The 16,274-nt window shown below is 35.8% G+C and overlaps 1 protein-coding gene across 11 annotated transcripts in view; it reads left to right on the top strand.

The window, feature by feature from the left end:
• STXBP5 (syntaxin binding protein 5) overlaps positions 1-14,989 on the top strand; it is a 112,473-nt gene extending 97,484 nt beyond the window's left edge. For 8 of the 11 annotated variants that reach the window (XM_080388244.1, XM_080388241.1, XM_080388246.1 and 5 more), the window contains 7 exons: positions 1,140-1,190; positions 5,317-5,556; positions 7,056-7,425; positions 10,009-10,174; positions 10,985-11,096; positions 13,335-13,555; positions 14,224-14,989. In XM_080388244.1, coding sequence (XP_080244370.1) covers positions 1,140-1,190; positions 5,317-5,556; positions 7,056-7,425; positions 10,009-10,174; positions 10,985-11,096; positions 13,335-13,555; positions 14,224-14,265 — 1,202 coding nt within the window. In that variant the 3' untranslated portion in view covers positions 14,266-14,989. The remainder of the gene's footprint in view (positions 1-1,139; positions 1,191-5,316; positions 5,557-7,055; positions 7,426-10,008; positions 10,175-10,984; positions 11,097-13,334; positions 13,556-14,223) is intronic. The other 3 variants (XM_080388247.1, XM_080388251.1, XM_080388242.1) reach the window with 1 other exon arrangement.
• The last annotated feature ends 1,285 nt before the right edge of the window (positions 14,990-16,274 follow it).

A 16,274-nucleotide genomic window follows, 5' to 3' on the forward strand; every position in this document is an offset into this window, starting at 1 on the left:
AATTAATGATACAGTGAAGTATCTCACTTTTTGAAGGAGTGGAAGTAACTTTAAATCACATGCTGTTCTTCACGATATGTAGAAAACGGAATGATTTCTGTTAAAATGGGAACTAGAATGAGTTAACTCCATTTTTAACTGAGAGAAGCAGCAAGATTCAGGCTGCTTCATGACTGGTATCCATTACTATGTGCTTCTAGAATTAGGAGGCTATTCTCAACTTCTTCTTTAGGTAGAGTAGTATTACCCTTACAAGATAGTGAAGAATTAAATAAAAAAACCTCAGCATTTGGCTGGGAAATAATTTCAGAATCTAGCCCAGGTCTAGTAGTTAAGATACATCAAAATTATTCCTTCTCCAGTAATTGCTGGAAGAATGATGGAAGGGGGATGTATGGCTACTAGTGACTTTCATTACAGCAGCATTTTTTAGTATTGTACTGCATTTTGAAGGGATCTCAAGATTCCTATTTCTATAAAAAGAATGTTCCGGGTCAGGGAGGAGTTCAAGTGCTATTTTGTACTTCAGCAATACTATCAAAATGATGCTATCTTTTGTCTGACAGTGGTGCAAGTGTGTGTGTGCCGCTGATTTTATAATTGCTCTGTAATGTCTTCATTCTTCTAAGATTGTGGATTGCATCTCAGATTACTGGCTTTTTACACATGCAAATTAATGTTGTAGCATAATTAAAGATCATCTTTATTATACATATCTCAGGTTTGAGCAAGAACTAGGGCAGAAGAAGAGGGGATGGGTTGTTAACATTACGTAAACTTCAGTGCACATTCTTGCAATAGCCCGAAGTCTGTATTCTGTCCTCTCACTTGAGAAGATAAAACTTGAGGCTGAGCCAAAGCAAAATCCATCCAATTCCTCAAGTTCTACGTGAAGCCCAAGGAGAAATGAAGCTTGGCAAAAGTCATAAAATGCTGTATTTGGGGATTTTTGGTATCTTCCATGTTGTACTTTGAACCCATCCCCTTGTAGAAGTGAGGCTCAGCTTTACAAGAAAATCTGTGAAGTACTGCAATTAATGTAATAAACAATGATATATTACATACTGGGAAAGAAAAAAATAAAGGCCAGCAGAATCATGTTTATTCTTTTTTAAAAAAAGATATACTTCACTTTTCAGCAAAGATGTCCAGGAAGCTAAGTTTGCCAACTGAGTTAAAGCCTGATTTAGGTAAGTTTACATAGTTGATTTTATTTTTACTAAGACTGTTTTACACGATGAGAATATATTAGAGTCCTAAATTACATAAATGCAATGAAGTCATGATAGTTTATGTGAAGTGTAGAACTAAAATTTTAATCCCACTCTTCTGGGGGGCTCTTAGGCACAAGGTATTGCTGTCATCGTAAGGTAAGCCTGCAATTGTTATAGATGGCTTATCACACTTTTGTCATAATCTTTAGGCATCTGTCACTCACTTTATCAGTAGTGCTGTGACACCAAAAGCGTGAATAATCAGGTAATGTAAGGAAAATGGCTGCCTGTGTAGAACCATCTGATAAGTTTTAAATTGAAAAATGAGGTATCTTAAGAATAACAGGATATGAAGTCCACTCAAAAAAGTTGGACATAGTTTTACAAATGTTAATTGTCTTGTGACCACTCTCTCTAAATTAAAATAATATACATCTGTTTGGATGGATGACCAGTCTGAGAATTTCATAATTTTTTTTGAAAAAGCACAGTAACTTTTTTTATTAAAAGCAATTCAGTTGTGAAGCCTGTAGTGCTCACTCAAACAGCATGCAAATGAATAGATTTAATACTCTTTTTAGTACTTTGCCAGCCTGTAGATCGGGTCCAGCTTCCCTGTTTTGTGCCCTAAAAATGATGGGGGACAGCCATAGACCTACAGCAATAGATGCAGCCTGAATGCAAAAGCTGCCTTCTGCCTTCCCACAGCTCGTTCCCCTCCTGCAGCAGAATTCTTAACACAACCCCAGCAGAAGACAGACAGGATCGGATTGGCAGCTGCAGAACTGTATTATTTGACAGCTGCTGCTATCAGCAAGGAAAGAGTCCATGGCACAGGGATATCCTGAAGCTGAGCTGGACCACCCTGATTTGCAATTACAGCTTGCTCCACTCAAATGTGAAGTTGGAAGGAACCCTCAGACATTCTTTAATCCATTGTTATGGCAAGGATCCAGATGTCCAACAGTTTAACTTCTCATCTATTCATGAGCCTCCAATAAATAAGTTTTTAGAAAAATCCCAGACAGATAGTTCCAATGTTTCAGTCAGTTATATAAATTCCCTGTTATTTAATCAGTCTTTCTTGCATCCATATTAACTTTTTCATTGTTCTTTCCACAATGAACAGGGATAACAAGTGCTCCCTATCTTTTTGTCAGCCATCTCTTACACTGTTGAAAAGTCATCGTATCTCTAATCTTTCTTTTTGCAGATTATTTTTTTTACAGTATTCAGTTCCTTCTTTTTTAGGTTATCTTGTCTAAATCTAGGATGGCTTCTGTTAATCTTCTGTGTACTTAGAATTTTTCATCATCTTTCTAAAACTCTTGTGCCCAGAACTAGAGAGATTAAACTGTGGCTGTGTTGGCATGAAAGAGCAGAAAAAAAATTGTCTTTTCAGTCAGCTGCTGTTCTTCCTTACTACGTTTACTAATGGTTTAGGGATGATTTCAGTTCAGGGTGAATTTTATCATATTTTGCAAACTGGAACACATTTGTACTTAAACACTATCAGATTCATTCTAACTTTACTGTTTTACTCCCAGTTCTTCAATAGCAGTAAGTACTTAAAATTTTTTTTCTAATGAAGACTGGAGAAAAGAGAATGCTGAAATCCTTTCTGCATTTTCCCATCCTGAATGAGTTTCAGCATTTTCTACATCGCTTTAATATTTGCTGTTCTTTCTACTGAAATAATGGAGACTTTTTTTCAACTCACTTCTGGTATACTCATGAAATAGTTTGTACCTTCTGAATTGTAATAGCCTTTGACTAGTTTTGCTTGACTTTGCACATGTGTGGATATCTGCACTTGGATGCCTCATTTTTTTTCTGTGTAAAATTCTTCTAGGTTTTCAGGTTTCCTTAGGCAATTATAATCTTTTCTTAAATTTTACTTGTATCTTTTCTTCTAGCAGGATAGCTTTTGCATTCTCCAAAGACTGTGAGGTTGCTTGTATTTATTTATTTTTTTTTTATGCTTATGTGGTCATATCTACTGGCTCTAGGAGATGACTGAAATGCCTTTCTCCCAAGTTTATTATCCTTACCATTTTCTGTCCTTTCTTTCCATGGCTTCTGAAACCTAATCTTTTGTGATCTCGTTCTTTCAAATTGCTTTTCTCTTTAGATCTTTTACCTACCCTCTTTTCTCCCTAAATAGCCAAAACAGAACCACATACTTTAGATTTTCTATTTTCGAAAGTGGAAGATCTCGAACATGCTAGTCTGCATTGTACCATTGCTTTTCAATGTTGTAATCAGATGATTCAGGTGCCATTGTCACTAGGTCCTACCCTTTGGTTGAGTTGCTCAAAAGAGCCTCAACTTTCCATCCTTCTGATGAAGTGATGTGTAGTAGGTGATCACACTGTTGTCTCTCCCTATTCATCTGAAACTAATTTGTAAACAAACCATAGATTCTTCCCTGACTCCAGGATAAATAATATGCACTAAAGAAGTTAAACATTTTACCCTTAGTTCTCTCTTCTGAATGAGTTGTCTCCTCTCCACGATGTATTGTCTGGCAAGTTAATTTTTATGGGTTTTTTTCCTGTCCATTCCAATGCTTCTGAGATTAGCACATGTGCTTTTCAGATACTCAACCAGATACAACTTAACAAATGCACATTTAATTGTATGCCTGTTGCAGTTAAATTAGTATATTAAGACTGATTAGTCCATGTTAGAGTTAAAAAAAAAGCATTAAGTTAATAAATATTCAACCCTGAAGAAACAAGGATATTAAGAGGTTGTGGTCATTAGAATTATAAAACAAATGATTGTTCTTATTGTTTCACTCTGGATTTGATTTTTTTTAAATGTGGAAACTTAGGATGTCAGCATCTGAGTGGTTGACCTAGTAGTTTCTTTCTATAATCCATGTTTTACATTTGGCTTAGAAAAGTTATTGTCTTGCTGAATTTTAGCTATTGTTGGAACGAAAGAAGTATCTCCTGAGAAGATTCGCTGTGTTGAGTAGATGTCTGTATTTAGACAGTTGAGAGCTAGTTTTTATACTTTTCAAATGCATGTTAGATGTCGTTCTTAGAAAGTTTTGCAGTAAGTTAATGAAATTAGCACAGTGATGCTTCCAGAAAGTATGTGGTTAAGTGTTGCTCTTAGGCTCTTAATTCTGCTTTAAAGATGCCAATTGCATCTCTACCCTACCCAAAGATCCAAGACAGTAACTTTAAAAAAATGAAGGCATGGTATACATTGCATCAAAGTTTTACTAGTAAGGGTTGTCTTGTGCTAAAATTTTGGCATGATGAGTTAAAGCAAATGATTAATTTGTGAATGTGCAGAAATCAAGACATGCTGCGGTGTTAAGTATCACCACATGTACAAACAGCACACAGCTAGAATGGAGCAGCATGGTTACTGTTTGAGTTTTGTTAATGTTAGGATTTATCCTCTCTTGGGAGAACCTTATTTTCTAAGCAATGAGTAAGACACCCTGAAAAGCTTTAGTGCTGTTTCTGGCACTACACTACAATATTCAAAATGGAAGTCTTCAGCTTTGCATACCAGTGCCAGGTGGCATTTGGTAGCATTTGATGTTTCTCTTACTAAAAGTTTGGGTGTGTAGATAGCCTGTTAGACCTCCTCCATACAGTTTCCTGAAGTGGGACAATATTTTTGTGAGTCATTACAGGTTACATTATCTTGCTGTCTGGATGTCACTGCAGTTCTTACAGTAAAATAGCTGCATCTTCAGAAGATGATCAAACAGTGTTCTGTGGAAGCCAGTATTGTTTAATCTCAGCAATGAACTAGTGGGCAAAGAGTTTATAATTCACTTTTTTTAAAGGAGGAGTCCAGTTTGACTCTTCTCTGTCCCAAGACAGAAATATGCATAACAATTGCTCATGACAATTATTCAATGGCAACCTCTGTAAAAAATGATTGGGTGCTTTGTTCAGGATGTGGTATTGTAAACTGGGCCCAGAGGAAATATGGCTAAGGAAGAATACAGGAGCAATACTCAATAGAATGGTAGTTAGTATATACTTCAAGCTAAAGAACAAAAAAGAAAATCTGAATTCTCTTAATCCCTGCATTTTGCCATTCTTTTTAATTAATACTGATTTATTTTCAGATGTCAAAGACAACTCTTTCAGTCGATCCCGGAGTTCTAGTGTAACTAGCATTGATAAAGAAACACGTGAGGCAATTTCAGCTCTTCATTTTTGTGAGACTTTCACAAGAAAGGCTGATACATCACTTTCCCCATGCCTGTGGGTTGGGACCACACTGGGTACAGTGCTTGTCATTGTACTGAACTTACCCCCAGGAGGAGAGCAAAGACTTCTTCAGCCAGTTATTGTTTCTCCCAGTGGTATGTACAAAGCAGACGGGCTAAAGTATACTTTGATAAAATATTGTTGTCTTCATGGTTTTTAAAGAAATTTTGTCAGCTGTGGATTAATCAAAAAATAATATAGACTCCATTGATCTAGCTACTAAGGTTAACAGTCTAGATTGGTTACTTCATTACTGGATTTTTAAAGTTGCAAAATGGAAAATATGATCTCATATAATACAAAAATACCACTTTGATGTACACTTGCTGAGAAAAGCATGTTTGCTAACCTTAATGTAGTACCTGGCAATTATTAAAGAGAAATAGCAGGAAAGATTAGTATTTCAAATGCTCAATTTATTTTTTTATTGGTTTTATTCATGAGATAGTAAACTGTTTCCTGTGTGATGAATAGGGAATACAAATTAAGGGTTGTATATTGAATAACTAGCTTTAAATATTAGTGATAAATTCTTCCTTTGGATTGCTGTGAGAGGTCTTTTATCTTGTTTTTCTGATACACACCAACTGATTTTATTGTAATTATGTATTAATGGTTTGTTGAATATGCTGTTAGACATAGATTTAGCTTTCCTGCTACCACTGTCTCATGCAGAACATGCTGCTCTGCTCCACTTTGCTCACACAGATGGTATCAGGAAATGCAAATTGCGATTTTATTTGATTGAAATAGTGATTTAAAATAGTGTGACCTCTAGACCATATATGTGATTTTTGCTTATTGAGTATGGTATTGGCAGCAAGATTCAGATTTTCATAACATCTGATCGTAAAGGCAAGGCTGCAGACTAGACAGTATGTATAATCACTGGTTCTGCAGCATAATCTTTAAAAGATACTGCCTTTTTTTTTGTGTACTTAGCAAATGTTTGTGTTTTTACACTACGTGTGAATAAATAGAAGTACAATAAGAGACGTATCAGCTTAAGATCTGGCCTACAGAGACAGTGATTTAAACAGTGGGGAGGAAAAACTTCCTCTTTCATTTTATGCTAGAGAAGTGATTTCGAGCTTAAAATGCAGGGGGAAAGAAATCCACATGTTCCTTGTTTCTGACCCTGTCTATATTGAAGAAAACGGAGGTGCTCTCCTTTGACTAATAGTGTCTATTGTTGATGTTAAGCACACTGTGTACTCCTCAGGAGAGAATAAAATCAGTTGCATTTGTGACACTGAACGTGAATCCAAATGTGCATTCCAGCTTGGTTCTCTTAATAAAGGTATACATTTCTGTTGATGAAATGATTCTGTTGATTCTCTTAATGAAAGAGTATGCATACACTTAACCCTTGAAAACTGGTTTAACATCTTGTTGAATACCTGTGTGCTTTTGCATGTGCTTCGTTGCTTTTAGATAAATGTCCAAAGGCTTTGGTACCTCTGTTTTGCTACAGAAGCAAGCCAAAGTTCTTTTTTTCTTTTCATTGTGCTAGCTTCTTAGAGGAGTGTTTTATAGCTTGAAAGACAATTTAGGAGAACCGTTTTAGGAATGGACTCAACTTCTTTTTTCCTAGGAACCATCCTGAGGCTGAAAGGGGCAATCTTGAGAATGGCTTTTCTGGATACCACGGGATCTTTGATCCCACCAGCACATGAACCCTGGAGAGAACACAATGTCCCTGAAGATAAAGATGAAAAAGATAAATCAAAAAAGCGACGACCTGTCTCAGTATCCCCTTCTTCCTCTCAGGAAATCAGTGAAAACCAATATGCAGTGATATGTTCGGAAAAGCAAGCAAAAGTTATCTCACTGCCATCCCAGAACTGTATTTATAAGCAAAACATAACAGAGACTTCTTTTGTTCTTCGTGGAGACATAGTGTCGTTGAGTAACAGTGTCTGCCTTGCATGTTTCTGTGCCAATGGACATATTATGACTTTTAGGTAAGGCGTGTTTGATATAACTTAAATTTTAAAAGAAAAAAGTCTTCTGCTAGATAAGTGTCCTTTTCCATAAGAATATAAATCTACATTCACTCAGTGCTGATGAAATTCTAACACTTGGGCCTGGGTAATTTTGTTTATGCATTCTTATTAGTTATGCCTTTACCACATTAAAATTTACCAGTTTAGTTGAAGCTACCCTGATTCAAGAAATAGTTCCAAATGTGTGATACAGGTTGGTGAGTTGATGAAGTTTCTCAAAGGTGAATTTATTCCCCGATGGAGAAAACTCCCTTGAGTCAGACCTTCAGCTGGTACCTGACCACAACTCTGCGTATTTTTGTGCAGCTGTTTGCATCACACTCATGCCTCATTACTGTTTTGTTGTGTAGTTTACTCATATCTTAAAGGCCTTAAATGCAGGCTCTAAAGGCATCGTTAATTGCTAGCAGTTGTAGTATAGAAATAAGTCACCTAAAGTGTGTAAAAAAAAAAAAAAAAAAAAAAAAAAAAAAAAAGTGTAAAAAGCATGTGTAACAATATTTTTTAATGTATTTGCATGTCACCTGTGTGATTTTAATTTGTCCTTTTTTTTTAATATTTCCAAATGCTGTTTTATTGGGGACAGTAGTGTATATACCTATACTCTTGCACCTACATTTTAGTCGTGGCTAATAATAAGGTGAATGTGAAACATGGCTTTGTAAAATTGTCAGTAGAATTCCTACAAGATTATTTTTAAGATCGTGAAAACAAGCTCTCAACTTGAGAAAACCTAAAAAGACACTTCTTCAGGAAGTTGTTAGGAATAAAACTAAAGCTGACACATAATAAAATTAAAAAATAAGTTTTGATTGTCTGTTAACTCCATTGATGTATCCCAACGTATATTCTAAACATCTCTACAAAGTGCTGCTCACCTTGCAGGGTAAGCACAGATTTTTCCCCAATTAAAATGGAACTTAATAATGTTCAGGTACCATATATTGAAACAAACCCAGTTTTCCTCAGGATTAATTGTTTTCTAATGAACTTTGCATAAAGGTAGGTGCTAAATTATAAACATTGAGTTGTTACATTGTATGTGGAAGTTGAACTCCCAAGGATTAAACTCCCATTTTAGAAGCATGTATTGTTGCTGGGGAGTGGACTTCATGTGCTGATGTGTGAAGTTGTCAGAGCATTGTATCACACCCAGAATGCTCAATGCTTGTCTACTGATACATATTTAGACAGGAGTCTGCAATTCTGTTACAGGTTTGTTTGATACTGTGAAAATGCTATCATAGATGTCATGCTTGTCCTATCTGATCTAATGGGTTTGTGTTTTGTGTTGAAGCTGTAAGGATGTTTGATGCTTCTATCAGCCTGAAGCAAAGCACTTCCCTATTCCTAAATCACTTCTAAGAATATTCTTATTTTAGATATGTGCACAGCAGAAGTATCGTTTCCTGGGTGACGGGCTTACAAGAGAATATTGCTTGTTATTTCTTACCTGCAGAACTTGCCTCCAAAGTCACGTTACCAGATCTTCCTTTCGTTTGTTGTAGGTAGAGTCTCCTGCTAAGAGACAATCCCCAAGCTGTAAAATGCAGGCTTAACATTTAGAAATCTCAGTACAAATGAAAAATAGTAATCAAACACTTACTGTTGTGGTTTACTACCTCTTTCTTTTTCATTGGTTTTGGCTTCACTTCACCCCTTTACTGCTTTCTTAGTTTTTAAAAATAATTATCTTATGCAGATGGTATCTGCAGCAGAAGCAGATTAATGTATTGTGCATTTACAGTTAACATCTTGTGTAAATTATGTCTTTATGGAAATCTCACAGGGAAAATTTTGGGACAGCAGTTTGTTTTGGGTTCTATTTATCAAGCTATCAGGTGTTCGTTCACTTCTCATATTTATTATTACTTTGAGGGAAAGGAATGCTTGGTAGCAATAGTTATAGCCTGTGTGTGCTGCATCTGTTCTTCAGTAGCTTGATGCAGTAAGTACTGCAGTTACATGTGCAGAATCAGAAAATACAAGGTAAGTGAACTTTGCTCCAAGAGGACTTCCTCTTAAATATGCAGTCAGACAGAAAAAAGCTGGATATAGTTGATAAGATTGTTTGAGGCTACTGTTTGGAAACACACCTCTGTGTATTTCTAAGTAGTCTTGAGAGATCTTTTAGTCTTTTATTTTTAGTCAAGGAGAAATTCTTCACCTGAGAGAAGAGGCAGAATGTTTAATTGTAAACTTTTGGTAGATACTTATCAAAATCCGTCGTTACTAATTACTGAATAATGCTTTAAGTGAAACTGATTTACGTGCTCAGAGTATCATTTAAATGATGCTTTCAAATGCATCTGTGGTGCAGATGTTTAAATTTCACTTTTGAGGTGCTACCTTGAAAAGTCTTGTATTTATGTTTTGAGATTTTCTAATTGCATTAAATGATACCCTGTTTGTGGTACTTATGCAGATGAAGAGAGAAATGATGTATTGCAGTTTACAAATGAGCCATTTGATCAATAGTAAACAATCCTGCTATATTTTATTTTTTTAATAATTTTTGTAATAATTTATTTATTTTTTAAGTTTGCCAAGCTTAAGGCCACTGTTGGATGTATATTACCTGCCACTCACCAATATGCGGATAGCCAGAACGTTCTGCTTCACTAACAACGGACAAGCACTCTACCTTGTCTCACCAACTGAAATACAGAGGCTAACCTACAGTCAAGAAACATGTGAGAATCTTCAGGTAATGAATTAAAAAAGTATTTCTCTTTTCTAAGATATACTTGGAGATTCTTTTTTCTGGATTTATGATGCTTATAGTAAAGAAGCTTGTCATAAAGCTGAGCACTTCATCTTTTGTATCTCGATTTATTTGGGGGGGGAAGGTTCTCACTATAGAGTCTTAATTCAGGATGCATCACTTCTCAACTCTGAGATTTTGTTGGTTTATCTATCCTCTTGTATTTGAAACAGTTGCTTGATTTCCTTTTTGATGGATAAGAAATTTCCTTGTTTAACATGTGCAGTTAACTCGCTTGTTCAACTGGTGCTGGTGGAGGTGCATGCTGACATAAGTGGGGAATGCTAGCTCAGGATGCTTGAAAGAAGCTATTAAGTTTCATGTCTGTTAATAGCTTGGAAAGATTCTCAGTCATGCTTCAGCTTGGAAGTTGTGTAGAGTACTGAAATAGCAGAGATGCCCACTGTAAGCTCTACTTTGGTACCACGCATGGATATGAGTATTTGTAGACATAGTTTCAACAGAACAAAATCAGAAGTGTTGCTCAAGTTGTTGAGGGGCAAATACAGCTTTGTTTGAACCCATTTCTTTGCTACTGACTTCCATGAGCTATAAGCTTACAACTATCAGAACAGATGGTTTGTACAGATTTCTTAATGTATCTTTATTTTAAGTCACCTTGCAAAGACAGATGTCTGTTAAAGCATATTCAGTTTGAAATTCAAATCCACAAAATAAATCCCTAAAGTGAAAGAATGTTCTATTAATTTGTGTGTGAAATAACATATGCCTTGTCTCTTCTTCACTGCAAAGGAAATGCTGGGTGAGCTCTTCACTCCTGTAGAAACACCAGAAGCACCAAACAGGGGGTTCTTTAAAGGCCTGTTTGGAGGTGGGGCCCAGTCACTTGACAGAGAAGAACTCTGTAAGTTTTTAGCAGTCATTATTTTTCTGCTATTTCTACCCAAGGAAGCCAGTGATCCTTGAGAAATGTTACCTATATTCATAGAACATTACACTTGCAAAGAGAAAAGTAAAAAAGGGTATGACAAATACTTTTTCATAGCTTTTATGCGTTGTACACTTTACCAAGATGACCAGAAAAGCTTGGTACTGTTTTCTCACAGACTCCTTTACCTCATTTATTCAGGAGTAGATTATAAAACAAGAAATGGGACAACTGATCTTGTTTTTATTCATCTTTATGAAGTGTATAGTGCTGACCGTGATTTTCTTAAGCTGTTGAACTGAAAAGAGCTGATTCTGGAGGACACTGTTCTAGACAGTGAGAAAATTAAAACTCCATTCTACTTCAGTTCATTTGCTGGATTCCTTTTCCTCATTCAACTTGTGCAGAGACACAAAAAGAATGAGGGCAAGGATAGAATTGTATGATAGTTCAATCCAGTCCTCTCTTCATAGGACAATAAAATTCAGATTTGGCAAAGCTTTTATTACTTGATCATTTTCTCATACTTATTTTTTTTATAACAGCTTTATTTTTTTTACTGTAGTGTCATGTAGCATTTTAATATGTTTAAAGAAAATAACTTCCACTTATTTGAATATTTCCTAGATGAAACACCATATTACACCAGTTTATTTGTAAGAAAAATATGAAACATAGCTGTTAAGACAGACGAGGCTCCCTAGCAATCCCTTCTTTTTTATTGGTTCTTTTTATCTATCCGATAAAAATTAACTTCATCTTTACTACTTGTGCCTGTACATTTTGAACAAATATCAAATATTTAGAGGTCACTTTCTGCATTAAAAATTCTATTTGTATTTATATAGGTGTAATACTTTGAAAGGTTGGTCAGGTATTATATTACAGAAATTTGTGCGCACAGATTATGTTTAATAAGTATGACTGGGACAGGGAAAACCTAGCTTTTCATGGCAACAGAAGAGCACTCTTTAACCTTAGGTGCTATCTCTTTACATCATTTCAAGTTTTCACAATCAAGTTTGGCTAAATATCTTTTAGAAGGAAAATAGTATTGAATGGGAGAAAAAAAGCCTAATAAATTGTAGCCTGAAAGTCAGTTCAATCACAATTCAAAAGATATCTGAAAATGTCTTTAAAATAGTCATATTTAATATAAGGGTCACAGCAGAATCTGTAATAGGTTAAATTATTTCTCCTTTTAATTCTTGGGAATTCACAGAAAGATGTTTATAGTGTTAGTTGAAATCTAAGTTGTTCTTCCTAGAAATGTAAAATCAAATTAGGAAATCTTGACATATCACACCAAAACTTAAGTTAATATTCTTCCTAGAGGTGAAAAACACCTATGTAAACCATAATTTAATTGTTAAAAAGAAGTTAAAGATTATGTGGTTTGACTTCACCATCCAAAAATGTTTTAGTCTTCACTCAGATCTGTGGAGTATACAATTCAGCATGAGCTTGGAATGTCCATTAAGTGTCTAGACTGAACTAGGTGGCTGGTGTCCCATTATGAGCAAAGGAGATGTACTCAGTGTGGTCACTGGTGTCTAGAGAGCTGTTCAGCTGACCATTTGTGGGTGTTTAATTTAGGACAAGCTGGTGTGTTCTTACAACTGTACTTACTTTTCATTATTTACATTGCGCTTTTTTTAACAAGGTTTTTATAATTTGGGAGCATAGACACCTAATATTCCGGTGTCTGCATCTCAAACTGAACTTCCATCAAAGGAAACTTCTGCTGGTGGAGTCACACTGGCTGGCTATACCAGCAAAGCACTTCCGGAACTGACCATAGCTTGTATTTTTTAATTTTTTTTGTTTTGTCTGCTGAACTCCCAACACCTTCCCTGTGAAGTAGCTATATTGTTAAAAACCACTTCACCATCACAATTCTGTTGATAACTGTGATGCTAGCAGTGTTGAGAGAGTTCTTAATTTCACACTTGAGCTGTGAAAAAGTTTTATAATTTTATAACCTGCCTGGAAACTTGGAAATATGTTTGAAAATCTCAAATTTATGAAATTGAGTAGAAGTAACATCGAGTAACATTAAGTAGTGAGTCTTGCTCACAATGATGCCTATGATTAAGGTGTTCAGTGTCCATGCAAGGGAGTGACACCTCTTTATAAACTAGTTACATTGGTATTTATGTAAAGATGATAGAAAACCTTACTATTCCATTTTTTTTGCCTTGTAAATGCCTCCAGTTGGAGAATCAGCATCTGGGAAGGCATCAAGGAGTCTTGCCCAGCATATTCCAGGGCCTGGGGGTATTGAAGGTGTCAAAGGAGCAGCATCTGGTGTAGTTGGTGAACTAGCACGAGCCCGGTTGGCACTAGATGAAAGAGGACAAAAACTAGGAGAGCTGGAAGAAAAAACTGCAGCTATGCTTTATAGTGCTGATTCTTTCTCTAAACATGCTCATGAGGTGAGTCTATTACATGTTAAACTGAGCATTAAACTGATTTCCTGTCAAAAAAATCTAAGTTTTGCAAGTAACTGACTTTGGCAAAGGCACTTTAGAGCTATCTAAAGGGAATGCAATATCATTAGTAAAGGATACTTATCTATCAGTCATTGCTCCTAATAATTAAGTATTAATGTAAACAGCTTTGGCCTGTGGCACCCTGATCTAGAGCATACAGTCTGCCTCAGTTCCTGTTACTTAAAGAACTTGTCACTGAATTAGCCAAGAGTAATGCTCTGTATGAGATTCCTGTGGTTCTTAAGATCCAGTTTTTGTATGCAAACCCCATGAGTCAGAGTTAATTTTTTTCCCTCGGTAACTGCATAGGATGGCCATTCTCTTTCACGTTCATGCAGATCTCTTTCCACCCCCTAAGCTCCTGTGCGACCTTCCCATTCTCCCAAAAATGTCTTTTTCTGTCTGAGGCCAGATCATCAGCAGTGATGCTACCATTAGAAAATTCATCTTGCTAAACCGTCACCATTCAGCAATGTTGTTAAGGTTTTGAGAAGCCTTACTGAAGTCCTCCTTTCTCATGCTGCTTTGTAAGCATGTAATTCATTTGTATCGTTGTACTTTTGGATACGTTATAGAAACATTAATTAGAAATTGTTTTTTGTATTTTTTAGATGATGTTGAAGTACAAAGACAAGAAGTGGTACCAATTCTGATGACGCTCATTGATTACATCTGTTTAATTTTGTCCTGATGAAAAAATCTTGGTTTTTCATTAATTTTGGCAGGACCATTTAAATATAAAGGAGTATTCACCATTGGATACTGTCGTTTCCTAGCACAAATCACACACTGTTTTACCTCAGTTGTGGCTTTAACTGAGGAGCTTTATATTTAGAAGAAACACACACGAAGAAAACCAAACTTGAGTGTTTCTTAGCTGTTGGTTAGCTGAGAGTTGGAACAGAGAAGGTAACTAGAACATGTGAAAAACGGTAAAGGGAAAACGTAGTGTGAGATGGGCAGGGGCAATGCAGGGTCAATCCTGTGTTAATACTTCATATGCCAAAAGTTTTTGTGCTATTGTAATTGCTGCCAGTGTTATACCCTCCTGTGAGGAGAGGCAATAAATCAGGGGTCCAAGAGCTGGAATAAAGTTGTTTTGTCTTGCTGGACAGTAGTTGACTTACACTTAGCCTCTCTAGGACTCACTATATTTACCATTATTGATGAAGAAGACTGGAAGTTTGCTGTCACTTCTTTCATTGGGAAAGCTGGAAGTTTGGAATATTTCTTCTTGAAAATTGTATACATAGTTGACCTGTGCATAGTCTTTTCTTGGACCCCTGATCTAGTATTCTTGTATTCACATCATATTCTGTGAAGTGCAAAACAAGAGAATACACAATTTTTGCATTAAAATTCAAGTGAATAATATGACTGGAATGTGTCATACTGGGAGTTTTCATTTGTGTTATGGCTGTGCAGTGTGAAATGTGGTAACATCTTCATTGTGCTAAGAATACTTCAACTTCGGTTCAGTTAAATATTATTTTTTGCCAAAAATAGTTACTAGTTCAGTTCATACAACATTTAGACTTGGCTGTGGGTTCCATTCATGCTGTGAATTTTTATAAATGTTTAACAGAATGTATCTTTACAGCCATTAATAAAAATAGCTGAGATTAGTTTTGCTCAAAACTTAAGTTCTAGATGCCCCTTTACTATGAAATCAGATAATCTTGGACTCAGGTTTTCAAACAGTTTTACACTTCATGGAGGTGCTGATGCATGAATAATGGCAAGCATCTAATATTTAATACTTGTCAGTATATTGTTTAGCAAATCTTGAAACCCTGCTAGTAGAGCTATTTTACAAGTACTTATCTCACCCCACCCACCTGAACTGAAGGCAGTTGGCCTAAAGTTTGGATCTAGTCTCTAAAGACGGGGTTTCAATGTGGGCAGTGGTAAGCATTCACTAAAATTTCAGGAGCTGGTGAAATAACGTTCAGTTTGGGTGAGGTCGATAATATCGCTAACTTGTCAATGGCTGCTGCACTAAGCAGTGCAGTGGGAATGACCAGAGCTCTTTTTTTTAAAATAGAGGATTCCTTAAAATAAAAGTTTGCATTTCAAAAATTCATTTAGACTTTTTTTTTTTCCTCAAAGCCAAAATAGTTACTGACTGGTTTTATTTTTATCAAAGGGAGTACTTAGAAGCTGATAGGTCTACACTGTCTGAAACTAATCATTTTGGTTTTCTTCTCCAAACATTACATTGTGTGGGGTTTTTTAACACACGTTCTGAATGTTGCCAAAGAAAAACCTCAGTTTTGTTTGTATTGTAAAATGATGTTGTAAGTACATAGATAAGGCAACCTTACAAAACACTTAAAGGATGCAAAATATTGAAGTAGCTGATGGTTCTTTATTCATTTTTCAAATGAATGGCAAATATGTTTGGGCTTTGTAGCACATACTGATAAATTTTCTGGTTTTATATATAGTAACATTTAATTAGACAAGTGAATTCTGTTGCCAGTGTGAGGGCATGCCATATTATGCCTACTGCTCAAAGAACTTAACAAATGAGAATGTGACAGTTTGAACAGGTAGCATTATGATTTCTTGATGGCTCTGTCCCATATTTACTGAGGCTGTGTTAACTCCAGTTACTTAGCTTGTCACTCAATTTGCCTCTGCATGTTAATTTCTTTTTTTT

This window comes from Falco punctatus (genome assembly GCF_963210335.1).
Source record: "Falco punctatus genome assembly, chromosome: 5".
NCBI classification, from domain to species: domain Eukaryota; kingdom Metazoa; phylum Chordata; class Aves; order Falconiformes; family Falconidae; genus Falco; species Falco punctatus.